Source organism: Drosophila simulans, chromosome 2R, assembly GCF_016746395.2.
Source record: "Drosophila simulans strain w501 chromosome 2R, Prin_Dsim_3.1, whole genome shotgun sequence".
Lineage (NCBI taxonomy): Eukaryota > Metazoa > Arthropoda > Insecta > Diptera > Drosophilidae > Drosophila > Drosophila simulans.
The window spans coordinates 7,680,262-7,705,825 of NC_052521.2; the positions used below are offsets into that span (position 1 = coordinate 7,680,262).

General features: G+C 41.4%; 6 protein-coding genes and 2 long non-coding RNA genes across 26 annotated transcripts in view; 2 read left to right on the top strand and 6 right to left on the bottom strand.

The window, feature by feature from the left end:
- LOC6733850 (potassium channel subfamily T member 2) overlaps positions 1-25,564 on the bottom strand; it is a 97,415-nt gene that overhangs the window by 12,880 nt on the left and 58,971 nt on the right. For 9 of the 18 annotated variants that reach the window (XM_039292641.2, XM_039292648.2, XM_039292640.2 and 6 more), the window contains exons 3-14: positions 22,224-22,417; positions 4,996-5,075; positions 4,442-4,541; positions 4,178-4,376; positions 4,041-4,115; positions 3,901-3,984; positions 3,745-3,839; positions 3,497-3,680; positions 1,698-1,961; positions 1,449-1,627; positions 1,170-1,310; positions 93-242 (exon numbers count right to left, since the gene is read on the bottom strand). In XM_039292641.2, coding sequence (XP_039148575.1) covers positions 93-242; positions 1,170-1,310; positions 1,449-1,627; positions 1,698-1,961; positions 3,497-3,680; positions 3,745-3,839; positions 3,901-3,984; positions 4,041-4,115; positions 4,178-4,376; positions 4,442-4,541; positions 4,996-5,075; positions 22,224-22,417 — 1,745 coding nt within the window. Of the gene's footprint in view, positions 1-92; positions 243-1,169; positions 1,311-1,448; positions 1,628-1,697; positions 1,962-3,496; positions 3,681-3,744; positions 3,840-3,900; positions 3,985-4,040; positions 4,116-4,177; positions 4,377-4,441; positions 4,542-4,995; positions 5,076-8,327; positions 8,544-22,223; positions 22,455-25,564 lie in introns of those variants that run through there. The other 9 variants (XM_039292655.2, XM_039292657.1, XM_039292642.2 and 6 more) reach the window with 4 other exon arrangements.
- On the bottom strand, positions 16,040-16,638 carry LOC123327142. Its single transcript, XR_006541636.1, has 3 exons — positions 16,495-16,638; positions 16,280-16,428; positions 16,040-16,223 (listed from the first exon to the last, which is right to left on the bottom strand). It is a non-coding gene; the product is annotated as an uncharacterized LOC123327142 (long non-coding RNA).
- On the bottom strand, positions 16,936-17,795 carry LOC123327143. Its single transcript, XR_006541637.1, has 2 exons — positions 17,429-17,795; positions 16,936-17,376 (listed from the first exon to the last, which is right to left on the bottom strand). It is a non-coding gene; the product is annotated as an uncharacterized LOC123327143 (long non-coding RNA).
- On the top strand, positions 17,914-18,956 carry LOC6733851 (beta-mannosyltransferase 4). Its single transcript, XM_016167798.3, has 2 exons — positions 17,914-18,600; positions 18,670-18,956. The coding sequence occupies exon 1, from the start codon at positions 18,071-18,073 to the stop codon at positions 18,458-18,460; it is 390 nt and encodes a 129-aa protein (XP_016026874.2). The 5' UTR covers positions 17,914-18,070; the 3' UTR covers positions 18,461-18,600; positions 18,670-18,956.
- LOC27206624 lies at positions 19,285-19,797 on the bottom strand. Its single transcript, XM_044922717.1, has one exon. The coding sequence runs from the start codon at positions 19,795-19,797 to the stop codon at positions 19,603-19,605; it is 195 nt and encodes a 64-aa protein (XP_044778652.1). The 3' UTR covers positions 19,285-19,602.
- On the bottom strand, positions 19,285-20,251 carry LOC27208648. The gene is made up of 2 exons (XM_044922718.1): positions 20,066-20,251; positions 19,285-19,853 (listed from the first exon to the last, which is right to left on the bottom strand). Exon 1 carries the CDS (start codon positions 20,249-20,251, stop codon positions 20,129-20,131), a length of 123 nt encoding a protein of 40 aa, XP_044778653.1. The 3' UTR covers positions 19,285-19,853; positions 20,066-20,128.
- Positions 20,729-21,357, bottom strand: LOC27206687. Of its 2 annotated transcripts, none has more exons than XM_016182493.3 (2): positions 21,051-21,357; positions 20,729-20,939 (listed from the first exon to the last, which is right to left on the bottom strand). In XM_016182493.3, exons 1-2 carry the CDS (start codon positions 21,247-21,249, stop codon positions 20,857-20,859), a joined length of 282 nt encoding a protein of 93 aa, XP_016026880.1. In that variant the 5' UTR covers positions 21,250-21,357; the 3' UTR covers positions 20,729-20,856. The 2 variants fall into 2 exon arrangements, with proteins under 2 accessions (XP_016026880.1, XP_039148596.1); XM_039292662.2 differs by having other exon boundaries at positions 20,729-20,917; positions 20,977-21,354.
- On the top strand, positions 24,592-25,395 carry LOC27208615. Its single transcript, XM_016184177.3, has 2 exons — positions 24,592-24,718; positions 24,771-25,395. Exons 1-2 carry the CDS (start codon positions 24,646-24,648, stop codon positions 25,157-25,159), a joined length of 462 nt encoding a protein of 153 aa, XP_016026881.1. The 5' UTR covers positions 24,592-24,645; the 3' UTR covers positions 25,160-25,395.

A 25,564-nucleotide genomic window follows, 5' to 3' on the forward strand; every position in this document is an offset into this window, starting at 1 on the left:
TGGGATTGTATGGAATGGTCACGGTTTAACAAGAATTCCGCCTGTGAATGGGATTTCGGGGATTCCCAAACCGATGGCGTCGGAGTACTCACTTGCGATGCGAATGGAAGCTGGCGTAGGTGAAGCTCTTGCCCTCGTACTCGCCAAAGAATCGACTGTCGCCCAGGACGATGTGGTAGATCTCGTTTCCAGAACACTTGCCGTACAAGCGGTGCCATTCCTCCGGACTCTGCTGGCCCTCCCTGCGGATTGTTGGAAACACATATGTACTTGTAGGGATGTATCTTGGCGTAGGCTCATGTGAAATGCATGAGTCATGGCTCAGTTGGTGCCCCAATTAGCATTCGCTGACATCTGATTAACCCGCCGTTTCAGGCCACGCGACCACAGCTCACGGAAACTAAAACTGAAAGCCGCATTTAATTGGAGGTCCCGCAAACCGCCTTCACCTCAACTCGCCACCTGCGCTCTGCTAATTTTCACACTTGCCGATGGCGAGTAAGGTTTTTGGTTTTTCTTTGGCGTGTCACAAAGCGCTTTTAATTAAAACTGGAATTTTAAATTGAATTTCTGTCATGTAAGTGAGGAAGATAAAAGCTAGCAAACCCGTCCGTTTGTTTGCGGTGAACTCATTAATTTTAAATGTATTTTCCAGCTATTCAACGTTGATCCGTAAAGCTTAATTAACATGTCTGCTGGCCAAGTGAGAATATAAAACTTTTGATACTCTCTACATAACGTATGAACATTTTTTTAATATTCAACCATCTACTTAAAAAATTATTATTAAAAATCTATCGTAATGCGAAACTTTATTAGTACTTTTCGATGAATTTAATTGGCCCCTTTTTTGATACAGTTCCTTACTTAGTTTTTCTGTTGAACGCCCGACTACTCCTGGGATTTACGGAATCATGGCCTAACCAACCAGCTTATGCACTTAACCCCCCAAACCGCGGCTAGACTAAATTAGCTAGCACACAAAAAAATATATATACTAAATATGTACATAAGGGCCTGAGGAAAAACGTCTGAATGAGCAATCAAGCGACTGTGACCTGGCCACCGACTCCGCCGGTGACGTGACGCATCCAAGCGAGCCGATGACGCACGGCGGATAGAGAATTTTTTGCATGTCCTGCCAGCTGGACAACCATGCGTATACGTACTGTCCGCGGGATGTGTGGAGCAGCAGGGTGACCAGTGTGCTGGCGCCGGGACAGGTGCAGTTGTTGGCCAGTAGGGCGTACTTGAACTCGTCCTCGCAGACCACGTGCTCCGCGAACTTCACATGCAGCTTGTGCTCAGGTCTGCGTGAAGCGGAAATGCGAAATGGAAATTCCGCAGGATGTGCGATTGGTTGCGTCGCATTTGGCATTTGCAAATGTCAAAAGAAAATTCGAATTAATCGGGAACGGAACGGGCCATCTCCTGCATTGCTAACTCACCTGAATATCTGCACATACTGCGGTACATTCGGTGCGAAGTCCTTGACGGCCCAGGAGCGTAGAATCGTATGCTCATCGGCGGCCGTTTTGTCTGCATAATTTCTGGCCGCCAGGATAAAGCACGCCTCCGCCTCGTTCATCCTGGCGCGCGCCAAGTCGCCATCCTTCAGACAGGATCCCTGCAAAGGCGTGGGTGTTCCTCGGCCAGTTAGTAGTGTAAGCCTAATCCGGATTATGGAGGACATGTACCTGAATGTAGATGACGCGCTGCGCCCAAATGGGCACCTGCAGGATCATCCGCATCGTCGTGTCCAGCTCCATGGGACTCAGCAGCACCACATAGAAGTCCTGCAGGAGCGGATGGGCATAGAACTCGTTGAGGAAGTCCATTATGGTGTCCGCATGCAGGGTGGTGGAGCACACCACCACGTGCTTTTCGCTTTGGGCGCGATGTGAACTGTAACTGCCGCCCAGCTTTTGGCGCTCCATCCACGTGAAGGCCAGCTGCTCGAACTGTGCGGATAGGAGTAATTTATTAGCCAACTACATCATCAATCCCATCGAGAAAATATCATCTTTTAAACGCTTGACGTTGACATTAAGCTCTTTAAGTTTACGCTTTCTCTCTCTCAGGCTTGCACTAAATTAATGGCCCTGTAATACGTCTTTATGTCCACTTTAACACCACATGTACTAGAAACGTCTTATCACTTACTTCATAAAAGGCTAAGTTTATAGTTGATACCGCTTAATCCTTTTACCTCATATAAAACTGGTCGGTTAACAGTCAGTGTCATTAAAAAAAACTGTAGTTTCAGAGGGAAGCACTTATAAAAATATTTTGATGTGCAGTTTCGCAAACGTTATTGCGACCTCGCTACTTGGTGGCAATGATAAGAGGGTGGACCTTAAAAGATTGGTTTTGATGCCTAAAATTTGTATATATAACTATTTGTTTGAGTTTCCACTTGATAATTTTGAAATAATATTTTTCTTCAGAATATTTCTACAAATAAAACTATTATAATATCGTGCAGTGTTTATTGAAAGCCTCTTTCGGGATAATTGTGTTACTGGGATTGAATAAGTTCAATTAAATTTGAGTGCCAGCACCTTTCCTGAACTTTTGCAACATTTTGACCAAAAACGCTTGAAACTTGTTGTTTTTATTATTGGGCGGGTCCCAGAAAGTCATAAATTCTGCAACATATTGACATGCACTTCGAACTTTTAGTGCTGGCTGAATAAAGCCCCATTCCACAACCAAAACTGTTTCAGAAAAAAGGTAGAAAAACTGTTTTGATGGATGCTCTTGTTGTTTGCCGTTCGGCCAAAAGACCAATGGCCAGTCGTATTTGTATACACTTTCAATTGACTTATGTCGATGCTATATGAGACTATCTATTTACTTGGGATCTTCAATTCAGATGATATATATATTTTTTAAAACTCTCTCTCTTAAATTGTGGATCCCTCGAAACTATACTTTTCGGTTTGGTTTTAAGAACATTATTCTAAAAAAGATCCACATTCCATGTTTTTCTTCCCTTTCTTGTGGAAATTAGTAAATTATATTTTATTTACTTTGCCATCTATCTTAAAATGTCCTACAGGGTGTTCGGTTACAGTACTCGCACTTTTAGAGTCCATCCCATCTCACATTTCTCGGTGGAATCTGTACTCCTACTGCTTCTTGCTTGTTTGGCGTTTGTTTTTGTTGATAAAACAATTGTTTGCAAATTGTTGAACATGGCAGTCAGTCAGTGTGGCCTTCGGAAAGACAGTACGCCATTGGGATGGGATCACTGATAGGAAGGCAGCCGGGCGCATGGTGAGCAATTTCCATCGACAACATCCCCCTATTTATTAATATCGATTGATGACCAAAGTCGCCCACCCCCACAAAGATGCAGATGATGAATGGGGATAAGGTTCGTCCAGGCTTATGGAGCATAAATATTTGATGTGGCTTTTTTGCCTGGCAGTAAGATGGCTTTTAAACGGAACTACTCCTATTTGGCTTGGGTAATGCCCAAGATTGGACTCACCTGCGTGGGCAACACAATGAGGGCGACACAAATCATGATGACCATATAGAGCTGCGAGGGCCAAATGTCCGGCACAAAGTCGCCGTATCCCACTGTGGAGAAGGTCACAACCACATAGTATGTGCTCTGAAAGAGATTCAAATGTCGATGGCCAGCGCGCTGAAAGTGCTGGATACCACAAACGCTGGGGATAAATAAAAGATGATTATATTGAGGGATGATTTCAGGGGAAGTTGGTATCCTATTACCTCGTGAAGACCAAACACAGCAGTGTGGCTGATAGGATGGTCAACTGCTGGGAGAGGGCTGACTGGGACTTTTGCATGGCGCGATGGAGGTCATTCTATTGGTTATAGGACATTAGGTAAACTTCACATTAGGATAAAGACGACGATTCTACTTACAAACATGTTCTCCAGCGATCGCTTGGCCAGCCAGCAATTGAGGAAAATGGGAATGAATAAATTTCTTAGCGGGGGATGGACAATCTGAAAGGATCAACACCGCTAAACAGCCTGTACCAAGGATTCAAAATCGAACCTACCGTAAGTGCAAAGGGTATTGTCGTTACTAATTCTAGTATAAAGTGAAAGGAGAGTATCTGCTGCCAGATGTTGCCCTGGAATGGTTCGATTAGTTTGAACGACTTGGTGATATCAAGTTTACGGCGTGGTGGTATACCTTATAGCCTAGATATGTGAGAACCAAGGATTGCGTTAGCGACACCATGGCTAGAAGCAGCTGCAGGACCCAGAGCACTGTTGGCCGATTCACCCAGAGTATTGCGTCCCAGTTGATGATGGGGTTCTCCTGGAACTCCTCCTCCGTCAGTTTGGCCGAGATGATGAACTCCGTCTTATTGCCCACTTCGCAGCCATAGCTATGGGTTGGCATTGTGGATACATTTTAATCACCGGTCAGTTGCATCTCCGGCACGGGACTTACCATGTTATAAATGTTGGATTTTTATCCAATATCACACGTATTATGTAGAGAACACACGACAGTAACTTAAGGAATAAATCGGCGATTCGTATGCGCAGGCCTAATGTTTTGGGAAAGGGGAATAGCAAATGCGTTAGAATTTGGGTCAGTTGAGTGAATTACACCGTCTACGAAAGTTCGTTGAGTGGGTTGCTCCCTGCGGCCCCGAGCAAACAAATCCCCCCCCACAATCGAGACCTGTTTACCTGTTCAATTATTTTCTCTCCAAATCAATATTTACTTAAGATTATCGAATCCGCCTTTGTAATGTCATTCGTTAGTCCGTCCGTCTGTCCGTCTGTCTGTCTGTGTGGCTGTGTGTATGTGTGTCTGTGGGTGGGTTTGTGCGGTTGTCAGAGAGCTGGCGTTTGTATCCCGGCAGGATACACCGTACATCCGTTTCCCGTCCAGCCCGCCACTAATCAAATTCAATTAAATACTACCTTGTTGATTGTTGTAATTAAGTCGAATGTTTTGGTTAATTCATAGGCAATACTTGGCCGGTGATTACTTACTTGAACGCTGATTCTTAATGAAATAGAGTTGCAGTCTTTCTTTGAATGTGTTTTCGTTCACATAGTACTCCACACGAACTCTGCAAAGAAACGAGCAGAAAGCAGCGCACTGATGATTGAGCTTCTAAATTGAATTGTCGAACAAAGCCTTTGCAAGGACCCTTGTTCGCCATCACGCCCTTATCCCCGCCAATCGAATTCCCCCATCTCTGTGGCGCCACTCGCTGCACTTGACAATTGATGCGCTTACTTATCACATTAGGCGACGCAGCTGGCTGCACACTTCCCGATACCTTATTACTTTATTACTTTAGATCAAAGGAGATTCCCTTTTCTTTGCACACTTATACGAGTATATAACAGCCGTCCTTTGGCTACAGGGCACGCCTCTTGCGACTCCTTGAGTTTGCGTTTGAACTTCTTTATACCTTTATGTTTGATAACCCTTGACTGCAGCTGCAGCACTGCTGGCTTAAGTGAACAAACGAGTCTAACCACTCCGGCGCACATGGCGTATGAGCAACAAAATGTGGAACTTAAGCTCTCCCACAATTTCGGGTGGCGCCATGTATTTTTTTATGCGCTGCCCCAGTTTTGCATTTGGCGTCGCATAGTCTGAATACTCAAGCTAGCCGCATCCTAAGAGTTGAGCAAACACTTTTGCCGGATCTTTGTGCACTTGGCTGCACGGAGACATTGGCCGAACATTTGAAATCCACTTTGGGTTCAAGTAATTAAAAGAGTAGCTTGAACCGGGGCACAAAGGAAACCTAGGAGAGATTCAATTAACTGCTTGCCACCTTCTTGGCCTTTGTTTTGGCAGCTCTCTGTCGCAGCTCATTTGGGAAGATTTCGGTGAATATTCTTGGTTCATGGGGGTTAATGCACCGGAGCCGGTTAGGAAACTGTAAGAATAGTTCAAGTCAAGTGGCTCCCGGCAGCAGAGTTTGCGCCGAAACGGCACCTTGGGGGCCATTCCAAGGACCTAGGACGATGACTGCGTGTGCGTGGCGAAATTAACGAGCTTGGCCCAAACCACCATCCGAGGCCATCCAAGCACATGCAAACATACACACACTAGCAAATGACCAATCAGTTATGACCCGGCCAGAAGCGCCAACGTGCCACTGCATACAATCAACTCTGACCTGCCCCCGAAGGATATTTCGCACTTCTGTGCGGTTTGTGGCGGCGGGTTCATTCCTCCCTAACTGCTTTTCCGGCCATTGAACGCGGCACCATCGTTGGGCAGCTGGCAATAAGTTTTGGCCAAGAAGGGGTCACCAATCACTTGTCACTTGTTAGCCATTTTCACACGCTTTAAGTCTTCAGTGGCGCCCATGGAGCTGTGCATATTTCCAATGGACTTCGCATTTCATTTATCCAAGCTGAAGCGTAATCAAAACTAAAATCTATTTGCATAAAGTTTGATTGCCAATATTTCCATAAACAAAAATAATTGCGAAAATTCAAAGTGCTGGTGGAAATTTAGCTTTAAAGGTAAAACCTGCGGCTAGGCCACGGAAATTGAAAAACGACAAATGTGTCGTGTGGGAAAATCGCGGATTATTTAAATCGGTGTCGTAAACTAAATTAACGCAGTTGTTTAGAGCTTTACTGAATTCATTGCTTATTTATGGGCCACTCAAATTAAGTGGACGGTTGGAAATACTTTACCAACTATTCGAAATCCTCTTAATTTTTATTTGCATATATTTTAATGTTTTGAAACTATCCAGTAAATCCAGCCAAATGACCTTATGACTTAATTACTTTACTTTTGCATATATTTCAGGTTTGAAAAGTAATATAAGTATCAGTACGGATTAATGCAATTTTTATTTGCTTTACATATATTCTGCAAAACTAAAAACGCAAGTTCCATTTTTTTTGTGAATTTCGCTGTCTAGGATTTCAACAGATATGCTTTTTGACTAACATGTTGGCAAGTTTTAATAATACCATTTATTTGTTTGCATATCTTTTGGGTGAACTTTTTAGCATAGAATAATTGGTTTTATACCCGCAGGATCCCACATTTTTCCTATGTGAAGTTTGTGGCAGAGCCCGCAAAGTTTAGAACTTTTAAAGTATACCCCAACTGTGGCTTAAAATGATTCCTTTCCATGGCTCATCCAGGTTTTCATGGACCTGAGTGGGGAGCACTACCTGGGCTAAGTTGAGCTGGGGACAAATTGCACGTTAATGTGTTTTTGTTGTGCCATCATTTGATTATCCAGAGATATTGAGTTTAAAGCTGGCTAAAATGGGCGAATGGGCAGCCCGCGGCTTGATGTGCTTAGATTGTTTTACCTTTATTGATTTTTGATTTGGCGCTTTTTAAAGAAAATGTGATTTAATTTCGTGTGCGTGGTGGGCTCGGGTTTCTGTGTTCGTGCCGAGATTTGATTACAACTCCTTGAAGAAATTGCGTCAGAACGAAGGAAGGACGGCGATGGCGAAATGGCAAAGCCAAGCAAATCAAAGACCACAAAGGAGACCTGCGAGAAAGCCTAGCACAACAGCATTTTTGGGCCTGGCCAACACAAAGGATTGGCGGACAAAGGACACCATTCAAGCCCATGCGTGGTTTCAGGTAGCTACAAATTGCATCCTTTGAGGGATCAAACGCGGCTCTGCTGTTTTTGTTTGTCCTCGGCTCCAGCATGTTTATTGCTGGCCTGATGAGCCACTTCTATATCTCTGCTGAAGTCCATTAGAGAAACGCTGCATTGATTGCTTCTCGTAAAAGCTAAGAGCTCTTAGCCAGGGATATACACTTGTTTATGTGTTTGCTGATGACAGCTTACTGGGGGCGGAATTCCTGAAATTCCTCAAGATGAGAATGCATTTTGCTCGACAAGCTTCCGGCGCTAATTTGTCATTTAAAATGCAATGTTGTCTTTTGTTTGCTTAAATATTTATAGGGAAATTCTTCTGCAGAAAGATACTCAAATTGCAAAATAATTCCTTGCTTAACTATAGTAATGAATGCTCACTGTAAATATTGAAGATATTAATGTTGGATTTTTTTTTAAATTCACTATTGTGTTTATTATTTGGATTGGTTAGGCCACACGTAAAGCTGGCTACATTTATGCACTAATTAAAGATAATTTAATATATTTAATATGTAATATGTAATTTTAAAATACCCCTGCATATTTCTGCCAGTGTTAGCTTTTAGTTGAGAGCTTATTTAATTATGAATCGACGCCTTGTCACTGCTTTGACCTGTTAATGGCCCAAATCGAATTTCGAATTGAGTTAGGAGAAACGCGGCGCATACTAGATTTCGAGGACCACGCGGCGTATACGCGATGTCGGCTTACCTGGGTATTCGATCATAGGAGTCCCACGAGGAGAGACAATTGTAGGACGAATTGCGACTGTTGCCCGCCATGTTGCATAATAGATGATCCATTGGCTTGAATGACCGCGGCTCGAAGCACTTTAGGTAATTTCACGATTCGATCACTTTGTGAAATTGCATTGCATTTTCGGGCTCTGGATGGTTGTACTGATATGTATGGGTGGTCTATTCTAGTTTGGACCCTTTAGGAATATCACACTTGTTTAATTCCAGCACTTCTGGCCAACTTCAACTTTAATCAAAATTGATTGCCCTGGTCGGGCAATTAATTTTACTGTTTGAACACGCAATTGAGGACAGAACGCATGTACACACACGCTGGCACACACTTATTTATAGCTTGTTTAACATGATTTTTTGTTGCCCGCCATCTGGGTGTTGTTGCGTCCGCCCATTGTGTGTTCTTTGGCCATTTAATAAATTTATTGCCCTAACGGCCGTAGCCTTGAAAAGCAATGGCACCGGCGGAAACGGATGAGCATGATATGGCAAGCATTGTGCCCTCATTTTGTCATTAAGCCCGGCTTTTACACTTTTTATTATTTGACATGGTCTTACTACTTTCTGCCTACATTATTTTCCACTTCCCCTTTTTCAGTTTACGCAATTAATTAAAATGCATGAATTGACTGGAACTCCCCCTTTTGTTAAGCCCGGAATTCAATTGAAAATTTATACATTATTTAAGGTGCTCTGCGGTATTCAATGCTTTTATTCATTTTGATTGCTTTTTAATTGCGAATTCATGTTCACTGCGGGAGGGGAAATTCGCTTAAGTCTCGTTACGGATGTTGAACAACACGTTCGGTGTGAGTGATTTGAGGACTCCATCGGTGTGGCCCAAAGGAGTCAATAAAATTTGTCGCCTTTAACTTTCGCTGACAGACACAAAGCCAAATCATCAGACGTGACTTGAAAAGTCTGCTAAGTGACACATTGACAAATGACAGGACCAAGTGCCGTCTGTCCTGAATCCAAAGGACACTTTGCGGTTTCCATTCTGCTTGATAAATTTTTCTTCCTTAAAGCGTTTGCATCACGGCCCATTGCTATTTGTAATTTAAAGAACCCCAGGTCTGGTCCAAAACCATCTGCCACCTCGCTTTATGGCTTTCGCTGTGCGCGGACTTCAATTAAAAAATCTCAGCGAAATCTCAGCTAAAAATCTGAAAGATATAGTATACCCGTTCCTTTCTTGGATGTTTTTGCTGCGAACTTTGAACTTTTACTGTCTGCACTTTCCGTCTTACCACTGATGGCGCTTATCGATTCACGTCTTCTACTCTCGAATGCATTTATTCTTTTATTCATCCTGTCTCCAAATGCAATTTGCATGGCAATGGCTCAGCGTGAATTATTTAGGCATTCGAAGTGATTAATCGAAGTGCTTTCTTGGGAAATCTTGTGCGTGCCGTCTGTCTGTCGCAGATCAAGCATACGCCCTGTTCGTTAAGTATCCGCTGGTAATGCTTGTGTGATGTGATGTGGCGCTTTTTCGTGGTCCCCGCAATTACGGTAATTGGCCTGTCCCGCGGCAAACACCTTTTCATGGGCTTCAGTTCAAGGCCCGAGCGATGTGGGTCCCAGGGGGACAAGTAACCCAATTCCTGGGCTTAAAGGGTGCGAAACAATGCACAGAAATATCGCCTCAACTATATTATTTGGGGCAGCCCGAAAATATTATTCAGTTACCAAATTTCGGGCTTGTAAGCGTACCAAGACGCCTACGGTGGGTATACAACTTCTAGCAAACCCTATCCAAATGAAATGGCTCTTAAATTAAAATTAGGTAAAATCGAATCGAACAGGAGGGAATAATTTATTCATTTATGATCCACTTTCCGGGCTGTGCCTGTTGTTTTCCCCATCAAGGAAGTACTGCGAGTGTTCCACCTCGAGTTTATTTTTGGTTGCCGCATGAGGGTTAATTTTAAAACAAGCCCCGTGACGACGGCACTCCGTCTGCCCGCCTGTCTCACAGCTCATTAGGTTTATCGATTGCCCGGATTGGAGCAGACTGCTGAATCCCAATATCCTTGACGGCAGACAGAGGGAAACCATAAAGTTCCGTTGGAGCAGTCAAAGGCGTGTGTGTTGCCTAAATGTATGCAAACATTTGCATTAACACTCGGCACACGAATTGGATGCTAGTCCTTCGAGGACCAGGAGCGTTGAACTGGCAGCTCACAAACAAATCAATTTGGCTGCACAAAATTTAAATAATTTCGCTGAGCAGCGCTTTTGTTTCATTGTCCAGACAGTTTGGCTTTGTTTCGCTGGCGCTGCTGGCATTTGCATACCGAAAATATCTTTATTCATTTTGGTGAGCCAAGCGAATAGAAATTGGTAAACCGGTGACCTTTGCCCGCTGCTCCTACGGAAGTCCAAAGACGTCACAGTTCATGAACTCTTTCGGTGGACTTTTCGGGCATCCCAGCCCCTTCTACTTTCCCCGCTCATTGCTTTTTATGCCCATTCTGCTGGCAGTTTATGTCCTGGCTTTATGTGCAGCATAATAAACTTGATGTCTGAATCGCTTAAATTGAGTGAAGGTCGCCTTTTAATGGTCCTGTATCTTGATTGCGCACAAAACCCCAGAAATATGATGGGATCAAATGTATCCCGCTCGCTCCTAATGCTGCACATTCCATCGGCCTGGAAGTGGAAATGGCTTTGATGTGTTCCCAGCAGCTGCTCACTGGAGCAGACCCAACTTGCACTCGCATTTCGCCAAATTAGCCTTTCAAATCATTGGAGCCATCTTAAACATATTGCCGTTTCCCACGCGATCGAGCCATTCTCGACTTACTTATAAACAGGCTCTTGGGAGAAAGGGAGATATTCGCACATGAATGTGTTCTGTTTTTGAAATAACAAGAAAGGGATTGAAGTTTTAAGATAGAAGAAACATTCAATTTATACTCGAGTTCGCTGGAAAGTAGCATTGCTCTAATCTCTATCTTTTCTCTTCGAATCTTCGATTTTGAAGTGTACTATTTGTTATTTGTTCAATAAACTGCCATGGTTTTGCTCTATTTCCCACAACTTGTTGAACACTACTTTAGTTGCTCCTTTTGCCGTTTTTTCCCATTGCGTGTGCTTTCCCGATTCGAGTGAAAGTTGGCACGCGCCAACAAAGCGCGGGGAAAGTGAAAGCGGGGGAAAGTAATGGAGACAGGGCGAAGGATACGAAAAGGAGGCGGGGGAGCCAGGACTCGGAGCAGTAGACAGCGGCACGCCTTGGCTGTCGGCCAACAAAAATGCGCAACAGTTTAAAAAGTAGGCGTCAACCAGCGGGGCACGACATGTCGGAACAGAAAGGACAACAAAGTGGAAGGAAAAGGAAAGGACGAGGAAGGAAGTGGAGCTATGAAGACGGGCAGACAAACTGTTGCTTCTTTCCCCTTTCGGCTTAGCATATTTAATCGTGCGGAAGCAATCGATTGCCGCAAAATGGGTGGCAATTTGCTCCTAATGACGTCATTACGTGCAACAAGCGAACAACAAAGCAGTCCAACGGCCGCAGGACATTGCTTGCCACAAAGAAAGGCTAATGTCTGCACCGGCATGCCGTTCATAAATCAATGCTCTAAACTTGGCAAAAACCGCACGCGACCCTTTCTCGGCCAGCGCAGGCCAGCAGCACTACACAGAGAGAAAATATCGGAAAAAAAATATCATTGCAAAATGTAAACTATATTAAATTATAAATTTGAATCAATAAATTATTCATATTCAAAATAAACATACAACAAGTTTACATCCCAAAGTCAAACTCTTCAGCTAAAGGTAATTCGTAATATATGTTTTTATAAGGAAACAATGACATTTAGCTGATAAAAATAAAAATAAATATTTTGTTTTTCTATTCTTCATTACAAATGTTTCTCAAACTTGAGTACATAACCTTGTAAAGTTAAGAAATTGATTCCTAAAGTAAATAATTTTTTTCTCCCAGTGCAGCAGCAGGGGCGCAAAAAACTTGAGTAGGCAGAACGAATTTATCACTTGGCCAGCTTAATGGCTCTTGCGCCGAACAAAAGCGTATTACAAAGCGTTTAGCATGTTGTTTTTCCACTCCCCGTTTAAACATTTCACTTGATCCCTCTTTTGTGGTCGGTCGGTGCGTGTGTGTGGTTGTTAGTGTGAGTGTGTTGATGGCCCGGCCCAAGGAATAAAAGAAAAGCGCATTAAATGAAACGGGGGCCAAAGGTGAAGTGCTGCGGCCTAAGTGAGTCCTGATGAGCTACTACAAAATGAAGTCATAGGTACAGGAACTCGGAAGTGAAGCAGTACAGGGAACTATATAAGCAATTTATCAAACTCGAAATTACTTTTTCTAAAGTATTTGAATAAGTCAAGCCATCAAAGATATCAGCATCAGAGATGAAGTTAATCAATGTTGAATGCAAGTGGGTCTGAATCAAAAGGGGTTTGACTGTATGTAGTTAATTAAATCGTTTCTTAAAGATCTTGAAATATATTTTCAATTAGTGTCCCTTTATAATGGAAAACGACTTTCACCTTTCGCCCAAATTGACTTCTGTTTACCAGCAGCTCCCCATTCCCCTTTCCCTTTGTGTTTTCTTTTGCCATTCCTCCCAACCTTCAGCCAATTTCTTGGCCAAATGTATGCAAATAGAAATGTCGCACATATTTCATAATTTTCATATTCTTCGTGCCGAAAAGCAATTTGCATTTGCGTTTTTTGTTGTTCTTGCCGTTCGTGAACAAATTGGTTGCCATTTCTGTTTATCATACATGGAAATTCACAGGGCGAGCGTACGAAATGGGAATTATGGGCCAAATTAGCTTATTTGACATTTGAATGTGCAAATATTTGGAAAAGTGCGAAACAAGTCGCTACGCATTTTTCATGCCCGACTGCAATCGTTTCTGGATTCGATGGGGCTTTAAGATTGTGCGGTTCCCGTTGAGTGGGTATTTCGTTTATCTGCAGCTGTCAGTTAATTTCCGTTCAAGTAGCCATTAAAACAATCATGACGTCGCTTAGGCTCACCAATTCACCCACTCATAGATACACACACACACAGAGAGAGAGCGACAGAAACGGCATTTTATGGACTGCCATTAACAGCCTGTTGTCGCAGCAGCCATTTAATAATAATAAAATGGTAAAATACTTAGAACGGCAGAAATCCATGCGAATAACTTAATTACACGGCAAACCAGCCAGACGGAGACTTGTCAACACTACGGAGGCAGCTAATTAAAGTCATCTTCTCAGGCTTCTCGGCCCATTGACTGATGTGGCCGCCACGCCCCCCGTTTCGATTACTAATATCGAATCCAATTAATCTTCCCCATTTGACTTAGTTTAGCGCACAACATGTGGCGCGTGTCAAGTCATCATAAATGTTTTCGACTTGCGGAAAGTTTGGCGAAAACTTTCTCCTGCCAAGTCAATTTGTTGGGAAGACTTCTGGCTGAATTGCCGCAAATTTTCAGTGACATCCAAATAGCATTCTGCCAGGAGCAGGACTAGTCCATAATCCCCATCAGCCAGGACCTGATTAGCTGGAGCATTAACTTGGCTAATTGCAGAAGTGGCTGGCTTAAAACTGAGTAATTTGCTTAAGGGATTTTTAAACAAGCATTCCTACTTTGTTAAATTAGATTATATTCTTCACTTTGGTTTGTAAACTTTTACTTTTTTGTTTAATATTTAAATGGTTTAAAATATTTCTTTTGTGGATTACAAAAGAATTTAATCTTTTGCTTCTTTTAATCCATTATCATGGATACAGATTTTTATGGAAACGTTGTATTGCTTTTTTTTTGTATCTTTTAGTAATTTATAAAAATTTTCTCTCCACTCATTTCAATATTTAAAGATTTTGTATTAAATCACACTACTTTTATAGTTCGACGAGTATTTTGAATATTTAATTAATGCAAACAAGCTGTATACTTTAATAATTTGAAAATTTCATCTGATTCACTGCCTATTTATCACTTATATCGAAAACAAAAACCAAATAAAATTAAATTCTATTTTGCACAATATTTGGTTTGAAATTCGAAGGGATAAGCGTTTTCGAGCGTTTAGTTTTGAAAATATCTCGCGGTTGAAGCGTTAGAACGGCTGTTTTAGATACGCTCGCCTCGGCGCTGTGATAAGGACTGAAGTCCTGCCGAGGACCTTGCTCGGCGAAAGGAAGTGGCGCAGGCTCGGAAAGCGAAACGGAAATGCGGGAACTCACCACAGTGGTGGGTTGCGAGGGCGCCAAACAGCTGGGATGCCGGCAACCGTTATTGTTTACGTTTTCCCAAATGAGAGAGAAATTGTCGTACAAGATGAGAGCAGTGAAAAGCTTGAAGAGAACGGGGAAAGCGTTTAAGGCCAAAGCTTTCCATTAACAGTAGCTTAGCTTTGGACTGCTCAATCGAAATTCTAAATCGCTCTGTTAGCCGGGAAAACTGCATAAATTAGTGCCGACATGTGAACCAAAAATTCAATTAAAACTTTTTATTGACAAATTAGCATTAGGAATGCTAAGAAAATGTTTCGGGAAGGGGTAACAAATATAAGAGCGAACCAATCAGTGAAAGTGACGAAGGGTGCCTTTCCCCAATTCGAAGGCCAGGTGAGATTCCCATGAGCAGCTTACCTGTTGGGCTGGCTTATAAATCCAAGTCCCGAGCCGCACGGTTAAGCAATTTAACCTGTTAGTGGTAGGGGCAGGGCACCCACATCCTGGCAGGGGCATCAATCATTCTGGAAGGCAAGCGTTTCATTTGGTAGGCTAGTCAATCTTGTGAGCGCCACCTTAACCAATTACCTAACCGCAGATGAAAAACCGGGGGGAAATCGTGGGAAAAGGGGACCGGGCTGAGTTCAACCTTTGTTTGCTACCCAGATAAGTCTTGCCACAAACATCCCGGCCTAAGTTATGCAGAGCGACGCACTCGAGCCTAACCGTACTGGAAATGGATCTGGAGTGCTGGTGCCGAGTTCATAAAATATTTATTTATGCGGATGCTGCGGCTCGATCTGGGGGCCCAAAGACTGATTGAAATGGCGAACGAGTTCATTTGTGTGTCAGGAGGTCGTCTGTCTTCTCATTTGTTAAACGTTTTGTGCGGCTGACGACGCAGAACACATATACATATGTATAACCCTGGATTTGCGCAATAATCAATCATAATGAATGGCCAGGTGGAGGTGGTCAAAGGGATAGCGAGACCCCGCCCCCACACAAAATGGCAAATTGGTTGCCCTTAAAGTTGGCTCTAACTCCCACCTTCGTGGCCCCAAAAGATTGAGGAAGTGGAAAGTTTTCTCCTTTCCTTTAAGTTGGCAAACTTTTACCCAACTCAGATCCTGACGTATGTATTTATTGCCGCTGCCTTTGTTTTTTCAGCCATTAAAAGGAAAGGTGGGAAAAATTTTCACAAAGTCATAAATGCGTTCAACTTGGCTTAAATCCCCAGCGACTATGTACTGAAAACTGTGAAAAGGATTTTATCCGCAAATTTGTTATATTGGGAACACATTTAAATGATATTCAGTGTTAGTAAAAATACAAAAAATAGTTGATTTCCGAAAGTTTACTTACGAATCAATATAAAATGTTTTTTGTCTAAGGGTTAGTTACCTGGAACAGAGAAAAAAAGCAGCAATTAGGTTTAGTAAACAACAACACAGTATGATTGTGGCAGATTTCTTTATTCCAAATTCATTTTAAATATAGTTCTCGGGGCATCTGGTTTCCGATAAAGGTCTTAATTTATTCGTCGATTCCTCTTATTCTGGGTTCACAACGGCGGCATACGAACATGCCAAAAACCATGCCCATCCCAAAGCATATTACATAGGCCATGATTGTGTTTACTAAAGAAGGGAATTTGAATATCACAAGAGAACGAATGGAATTTACAGAGACTTACGCGGGTATTCTTGGCGATGAGGAAACCGACGATTCCACCAACGACGAATGTTATAAACCGCTGCATATTTTAATGAAACTTGAATTCCCGAGATATTAACGGAAAATTTGTCTTATTTAAGAGCATACAAAACGTACACTTCGTTCTGACTGTCGATGGGAAACTGATTACTTTAATTTGAGGCACATTTTTATAATAGAAAAAGCCAAGCATACTTGAATCTACTGAATACAGCTTAATAATTTAGCTGGAAGAATTTTGTAAGGTGGTTGGTTCCTATGTATTCTGCGATATAAGATATCCCACAACGCAGCCTATAATAAAGATTAAGATCCACTCCATTTCCTCCGATTACTTTAATTTTAGTTGTTAATACGGCCTAAATAGCTCAAAACGAATATGTTAAAAGTTGACTTTACCAGAAAAGCCAACTTATTTGATTCCTATCAACTTATTCATATTTAGCTTAGCAATCAATACTTATTTACGTATGAAAATATTGATTACATCAGACCATTATTAACCTAAGGTTCATTGAGAAAATCAATCCCAAATCCAGTCCCTTTTCTGCCTGCTACAGCACTCACATTGCTGCCTGCTACAGCACTAGCTGTACTGCTTCAAATCTTCAATTCTCAAGCACAAATAGTGAAATATAATAAATTCGAAAGTTTCAATTTTATTTATTGTCCATTTTTATATATGCAATGTTTCTCATAAATGATGTTATTTATAATTTCGTTATTGGGGCTTTAGGCCTAGCACTTTCGGCAGCTCATCATTCCGATAATCACGCCCAAGGCAAAGGAGATAACATGGGTCATTTTGCTTTTTTCTTAGGTTTTGGAAATAAGAAAATGATTTCAAGCGCTTGATACCAAATGTTATCTTTCCAATCAAAATCCAGTCCAGTCGGGATTTTGAATTTCAGGATGGCATAAGATTTCAGGCGAACTACCCAAAGATGTCTTGACCTTTCTCAGGTATTCTTGGCCACGACGTATCCCACCAAACAGCCAGCTATAAATGTGAGTACCCAATCTACATCCATTTTATGGAACGAAAGTTGGTTTGGAACTTGTTAGGCCTAAAATAAACTAAAATTGAGTGTTTTAAAAAAGCCTACCACAAATGCATAGGAGCTCTTACCTTTTTCTAATTGTGCTTGCCTATCAAATAACCCACAATACAGCCTACAATAAAAGTGATGAACCACGAGTTATCCATAATTTTCAGCCCTAAAGTTTCAGTAATTTTTGTTAGGTCTTTTTGAAAAGCATTGATAATTTTGAATTTTGTACTTTAAATCGACAATACTATCAATGAAGTAGAGACTGAGGAGTTTGATTTTAATTTTAGAAAAATGCATTTTACACAAAGTTTTCTTTTTGGCTTTGTTTTTCAGATGTATTTATAAAAAGGATTGTGACTGTAGCCTTCTCATTATAAAAATAACAGTTAATAAATTATTTCATTTCAGCTTATTTACATATGAAGAAGATAGGAATAGTTTAAATAAAGATCCATTTTAAAAGGATCGTGGTTGAGCCAATATACTGGTTGGCTTTTTCAAGTAATCTTAAACTGTAGGCATAAGTTTTAGGTTTTATCAAGTAGTGTTCGAAATAAACGTCAAATACTTAACTCACATCCAAAGGCAACACAGGCCCCACTATTCTAAATTTCTCATTCGGCTAACATCATTTTTCTGATTTTTTTTTGGCGTAAAATTAACACGTTATTAGAGGGACCCTGTGATTGCGCGGACATCTAATCCTAAATCCTTTGAAGATGTGCGACAAGCCTGCCTGCCCCCCGCCCCCGCGATGCTGTCCTCCGCCACCGCCTCCCTGTCGTCCGCCGCCCACCTTGTGGCAGAAGTTGAACTGCGTTCCGTGCAACCGATTTGCGTTCTTCGTGATCGGGGCGGGCATCGGATTATTCTGGGACCATATGAAGAAGGAGGCCAAGAAGGCGGCCGAGGAGGCCGCGAAGTCTCCCAAGGAGAAGGAAAAGGAGGCCAAGGAGCGCGAGAAGAAGCAAAAGGAGAAGGAGAAGGCCGAAAAGGAGAAGGCGGAGAAAGAGAAGAAAGAGAAGGAGAAGAAGGAGAAGGAGAAGAAGGACAAGGAGAAGAAGGAGAAGGAGGCCAAGAGCAAGGAGAAGGGCAAGGAGGGCAAGTAACGACAATAGACCCCCAAACGGAGATGTCAAGGAGCAGGATGTTTTCCCAAATTTTTTCCAAAATTCTCATCGAAACCATATCGTTTCTACACTTCAAAAATTTCAAGTGCATTATATGGCATACTTAACGATTACTATTGGTCAGTCATTTGCCGCGTTGATGGAAGGCTTCTTTATTTACAATCTAGTGTCCACCCTTATAATTCCAGATCAAGTAACAAGATCGGATGGGATATTTAACTGGAGAGAAGAAATGTCTGCGAAATTTGGATAACCAACCATATCAGGCTTACAAATTATACATCACCCGAAAATTGAAATTTACATTTCGGATTCCTGATAATGATTTTGCGATATGATGATCTATGTTCTTACCGCTAAGGCTTTCTAATACGTTGATATTCTATTAAAAATTGTACAATGAATACACATCAAATGTATTTCCCCCGCAAGGACCCAAAATTAGTAAATTTATCCGAAATTATTCAACAAATAATTATTGGAATATTTATGGTTGGCCATAAAGCATAAGATTGCACTTTTTAGTTCTCGGTAAATTTGATATTCATTTTTATAACTCCTTACTCAGTAAAAGGGTATAGATTCGTTGAAATGTATGTAACAGGTAGAAAAAAAAGCGTTTCCGACCATATAAAGTATAGATATTCTTGATCAGGCTCAATAGACGAGTCGATCTGGAAACTCGTATTAGACGGTGTTCTACACATTTTATTACAGGACGATCATTTATGCCTAATGATTACATCTTAATCGATTTGTTCCCAATGAATCTAATGATGAGCCCATATTAAAAACACAATAAGTCTTTTACAGCACCAATTTTATAGCATTTTGAACAGAGGAATATAGAATAATAGAGAATAGATCAATCGAATAAACCTGTTTTAAATGTAGCAGTTAATTGTTCGATTGACAAATTGCTCCTTAGATAAATTTATCGACTGAGAAATTTCCTCTCCATTCCATTCATCGGCGGACAAACTTATCGAATGGCATTTTGTCTTCCCTGGCTAACGCTGCAAGCGGATGGGTTACTTCATGGGTGATGAGTCCAGGTTCACTTGGCTAGTGCCAGGCTTGGATGATTGCTAATACCGCCGGGCATGGCAGATCGGTCAGTCCTACTTCTTGGCCTTGCCTTCGTCCTTCTTTTTGCCGCCCGACTTGTCGTCCTTGTTGCGCACGAAGAGCACGCCCAGTCCCACCCCGATGACGAAGAACAGGACGCGGTTGCACGGCGTACAGTTGAGCCTGGCAAGGAGCGACGGCATCGGCCGGCACACCCTGCGGACCTCGGTACGCTTACAACAGGGCATGGCTGCAAAAGCTCGACAGGATTTGCCTCAATTTAGACCGAAACTGGAGTCGCTGTCTGATGGATGTTAAATTAAAAACAAACACGGTATAAATTTTGTGTACGTCGAAAGTCTGATATACTGATTGCAAAGCCAAATAAATACTGAGCTATGTCTGAGCTGCCGCGTTGACAGAACGTTGAACTGGCTCGAAGTTTTCCAACTCGACTACTAGATCAAAGACATTATCTTACGGCTTATGGCTCATTTTCGCACAGTGGATACGCACCTAAGAAGATCGAATTGGTTTCTGCCAGTCTTGCGAGTGTAGAAAGAAGCTGTGGGGGTCGGTCTACTTCTTCTTCTCCTTGCCCTTCTCCTTGGGCTTTTCGTCCTCAGAAAAGGTCTTACCGTACCACAAACCCACTAGGACGCCCGCAAAAATCGCAGACAATCGCTCGCACATCAAATGCATGTTGGTGTTGCTAGATGATAACCAAAGGAAGACGTGGGTGTCCTCAGAACAACAGATGATTTTTTAAATTTCAACAATTTTGAGTTTTTCCAGATTCATGGAAGTCTACTGCTGTGGCCAAAACGGATAACTGAAAAGTGTCGGCACGAAGTTTCAAAGCCCATTAACCCAAATCTCACAGCCTGCTTTGAAGCACTTTCTACACAATATAAATTATTGGGTTTGGCGCACACTTAATTAACCGAACGATTTCAAAGGACAATTTAATTAGCTGGGATTACGTGTGTCCCTGGGCTGTGAAAATGCGAAATTAGAGTACCATTACACCACCTCGGTGGGCAACTTTTATTGAAATCGCTGCGTACTTTTGGCGCATGCAGCACTGTGCGAAATTCAAATCAGTTGGGGGCACAACTAAAAAAAAAAAAGAAATCCCAATTTACTCAGCGAGCCGTTTAAGCCAAAATTAAAGATATCTTTTTAAGATGATACAATACGCATTTTCGTATATTTATTTAAATGCAAAATCGTTAACATCTGCTTCAGAGCATGTGATAATAAAACCATGTAAACATAGCTCTTTCGGAAGCGTTATCAGCGGCCATTTACTTCGCAGCTTTCCTTTTCGAGCCAATTGCATCGTCGACGTTTGAGTTTTGATCGTGTCTACTAGTACGTTTTGGACTAACTAGAGGAGAAATTCGTTTAAGAGGACTTGCACATACGTATCGTATTGTATCGTCTAAATGGTGTGATTTTTTCCACCCTCTTTAGCTATTTTCTTATCCCTATTCCTTGCCTTTCTCCTTGCCCTTGTTCTGGCCACCATCCTTCCCCTTTTCCTTCTCTTTTCCCTTATCCGCGCTTTTGGCCTTGTCCTTGGCCTTATTTTTGTCGCCTCCATCCGAGGGATTTTCACAGGGGAAGTTCTGGGCGTACCAAACGCCGACCATGGCACCAGCCGTCAGGGCGGAGAGTCTGTCGCAAAGCATTCGCATCTTTAGGAATAAAAATCTAGCTAATCGGGGTATAAAATTTACAAATTTTGGAAACCTAAAATTTTAAAATTTTGATATGTAACAAGTTCCGATAGGCTTAAATAGAATGGATGGAATAGCAAAGCCTGCCTGAAATGGTAAAAAGCCTCTATAAATTGGCCAACTTAACAAATGAAAATTGTTAGATGGCCAGAGTACAATGCATTTTCAGCTATTGCATATGTTGCATATGTTACATGTTCGTTGCAAGGCATTCTTGACATAACCACATTTTTTCAAAGTGACTTGAAAAATCCCATTTGGCTTATTTACACCAGAGCCAAACCAAACCACACAAGCCGTAGAGTCCGCAAGTTTCTGGAACTAGTTCGCTGTCACTCAGCGGCAGATAAAACCGAATGGGTGAGGTAAGCCATGAAATCCTTTATTGCCCCTCTTGTGAAAATAAGTATTTTACCACCACTTGGTGCAGTCAAGTCCAACACTTTACATGCTTTAAATAAATGCTGCAACCATCTAAAGACAAAAACGTTTGGAAAATATTAAAAACTTGTTCTTTACTCAATCTTTCTTTCTGTTACTAATAGCCTTTAAAGTAAATAGTTGCGCAGGACTTAGAGAAGCCCGTATTTTTAAAGCATGGTAACGTATCCAAAATATTGAATTTGTATAACAACTCGCTGAGTTGACATTCTACATTGTATCTACAGGATACAAAAAAAAAGCATTTATACATTTCTAAATAAAATAGTAAGTCATTATTAATGACAATTATTCAGCGGGTTAGGGTTATTTTGAAGGTCTGAACCAAAATCTTCACCATACTCGATCTTAGTTCTTTAAGATAAATTGTTTATAAATTATCATTAATATTATCATTTTATTTAAATGTGTTTATGAAGTTGAACATAACTCGTTGGCACCCGCAGATCGTAGAACTCAACCATCGAAGCCACTCCTTCGACTCCACTCACCTGGGGATCTGGAGAGCGATCTCGTCCAGACTGTCCGACGGGCTCATGGGCGTGCGCTCGAAGAGGCGCGAGGGGGCCAAGGTCAGGTGGCCGGTGGAGTCACTGACACACTTGAACACCTTGGCCCCCCTCCGCTGGCGCTGCTGCTGGCGCTGCTGCTCCACGCGCTTCTTGCGCTTGTTCTCCTCGGCGCGCTGCAGGTTATGCAATCGAAAGAAGAACATTGACATTCTGCGGGTGGTGGTGGGTTGGTTTTGTTTTGTGGGTGGGTGGCGGATGTTATGACGAGTTGATTGCAGAAATAATTTCAATTGCAGTTCCAATGGTTCGTTATTTGTTTTTGGGTTGATTTTCCGTTGAATTTCGCCGCGTCATTGTGCACAATGTTTCGATTATTTTTGTTGAGGGAGTTTTAATTGTTTTCATGTTTTTCACAAATAGTTTTATTAATTTTGTAAGGCATTTCGCATTGTTTGCAGGTCGATTTCAGTTTTTATTGGCATCGAAAGCATGAGTTATTATGAAGCGTATGGTAAAAGCACAACGAATTTACAAATACAATATATGAATTGATTTTATAAAAGTGTTCTGTGGTGTGTGTTTATGTTAGGGAGCTTTCTGCACTTCATACAACATAGTATTTACAGAAATTATAAATTATTAACAAGGCTTCATAAATAATAGCTAGAATAAAAAACCAATAAATAGTGATTTCAAAAGCAGAAAAGAGTGCCACAGTACATAAACCACATATATCAAAATCTTATTTAGCTTAGAATGGTTCAAAAGCCAAGGGAAACAAATTAATAATAATGATTCACTCGGCACTCAAACAGCTTAAGAAATAGCAGCACATTTAATCACAGCAAACCCGAGATTACAAAGGCAAACTAATGGCAAAACTAAATCAAATAGAGAGCCATACGCTCGAGGGCGCAAACCAACTTCCGCAGTATCAATCAAATTTAAAGCGAAATGGAATTTTGAACAAAAAATGTGAAATGTGAAAAACTTCCCAACTGACTGAAGGCAGCAACAAAGTGGCAACTGTGTCCGCAAGCGGAGGACCATGGCTTGAAAGCTGAAATGCTCCTTCCATTCCGGAAATTGAAATATGAACCGCATTCTGGGCGGCTTGTCCATGTCCCTTCCAAAATGCCGTCGAATGTCCTTGGGAAAAAGGCAGGAAATGGCGGAAGTTCTGTGGGTAAGTCCCGATTTCCATGGATCTTAGGTCTGCAGCTCTCATTACTTTGATATTCCTTATGCACGAATCCAAAGTCAAGTTTTGCTGGCAAATTGATTGATTGATCGGCTGCAATCAGCTCATATCGCGAATACATATTTGCCGGCAATGAACCAATTCTCTTGTCATCAGCTCGAGATTTCCGTTCAATTAGCAGGCGAGTTGCCTCCTTAACGAGCCTGGAGGAGTGGGAACCTCTCGCTTGTGTCAAAAATAAATTAATCGAAATTTGCATAAATTTGTTTTGGTCTGAATACAGTGTCGCGTCGTCTGCCCCAATACTCCAAACACTCTAAGTGATTGCGTACCCGAAACTTAATTATAAAAGCCAGCGAAAAATGAGAGAGCGTTGGAGGTGGCGATGAACTGGAATAAGGAGGGTTCGCATCATCATTAGCTGGTCCTCGTGGACCACTCAATTTGGTTAATTGCATCGGCAAATATTAAAAAGTATCTCCTCCAAAATGACAAAGGGATTAACAAACGAAAGTAAGTTCCTCGCCATAAGGACTGTCAGAAGGTTGTCATCATCAGAAGGATGTGTACAGAATGAACCAACTATTAGAAATAACATTAATAGTTTATAGTTAAAGATATTTGCTGAACAAGTCATAAAAACCAACTTTAGGCTAGCCGTTACTTGGATAGATGCTTTTAAGATTTTTTAAGTGCATATATATACATCTAACCAATAGGGCTTTTTCTTTAAAGAGTAATTTAAAGCAGCAAATATTTGAATGTCCGACCAGCTGCACATGTAATCCCAAAAATTTATTTCACTTCAAAATGACGGCCATCCAAGGCAATTTGTGAATCGGGAAGGCATGGGGATGAGCAAAACAAAAGCGAAAGTAAGTTCCTCTTCATAAATGAGTGTTCATTCATCACTAGAGCGTTTTGTATGAGAATGGCCTTATTAGAACTAATGGAGTTTAACACTGCCCATTTAGCTATGCACATGGCACTGTAATTAAACTGAAATACAACCATAACTCCTCAGCATCAAGTTTTAAATGCTTCAAAGAAAAGCAAACTCTGTGTTTTATAGGCCGAATTGTGTTCTTTATGGAAGCAAACCAACTATTTGCCACACTTGAGAAACCGTGTTATTAAAAAGCTAGACCAATTGCAATTTTACAGGCATTATAAAATCATCACAGTGTTCTTGAGTTAGCTATGAGAAATACAGCAGGTGTGTTTTTGTTTCTAACTTTTTTAATTATTGTGCGATCCCTCAAAAAGGATCCTGGTGAGTTCCGTTTTTTCGGTGGTTTAAGGTTGTTCATTACTCCCAATTTCAGCTGTAAACTATTGCACCTTGGGCGTGGTGCTAATAAAGCATCGAATGATGTGCTCACCGCTGCGCTCACTTTGGGTCCTTAGAAAAGGTAAATGTGTAGAGGCTCTTCATTGTATGGATGGATATTCAAAAAAAGAGTGCCGAGATAATTGCCTTAAACAGCCAAAGAAAAAAAAGAAAGTCATATTGAGTACGCCCACAAAACCTCAAATAAAAACGAAAGAAATTCAAAAAACCATAGCCAGTTGTGCAACAACAGAGGTGGAAATTAAAACGACTACTGAGCATTTTGAGACACCTGGAGAAGAATTTGCACCATCTACCAGAGAAACTAGGAGACCTAAACGAACTCGAAGAACGAGACAGTTTACCATTAAACAGATATGTTAACAAAGATAATTAGCAAATGAACCTAATTACTATAACCACAAGGGAAAAACTATAGGAAGGGTAAAGCAAATTGATATCCTCCTCCATATTTGTTTAATGCATATTTAATACCTACTAATAACTAAAAGCCATTTTTGCGTTAAGCCTATAATTGGTTATTTCCCTTTCATTGAAGAAGAGCCTCCTAATTGGGATTATTTATGAAGCGTTTTAGTGCGGAGCCCATAAGCTCTTCGAAATTAGCAAATCATTTAAATAACATAAAATCCCTATCAGCTCGAGGACAGCCCTCAGTTTTACTCCCCCAAAAAGAATTTTCACGTTCCTAAAAAAAAATAAGCGAAGGGCAAAGGCGAACAATATACGATATTTTCGCAAAGGAGAACAATACCGATGCAGGAACCG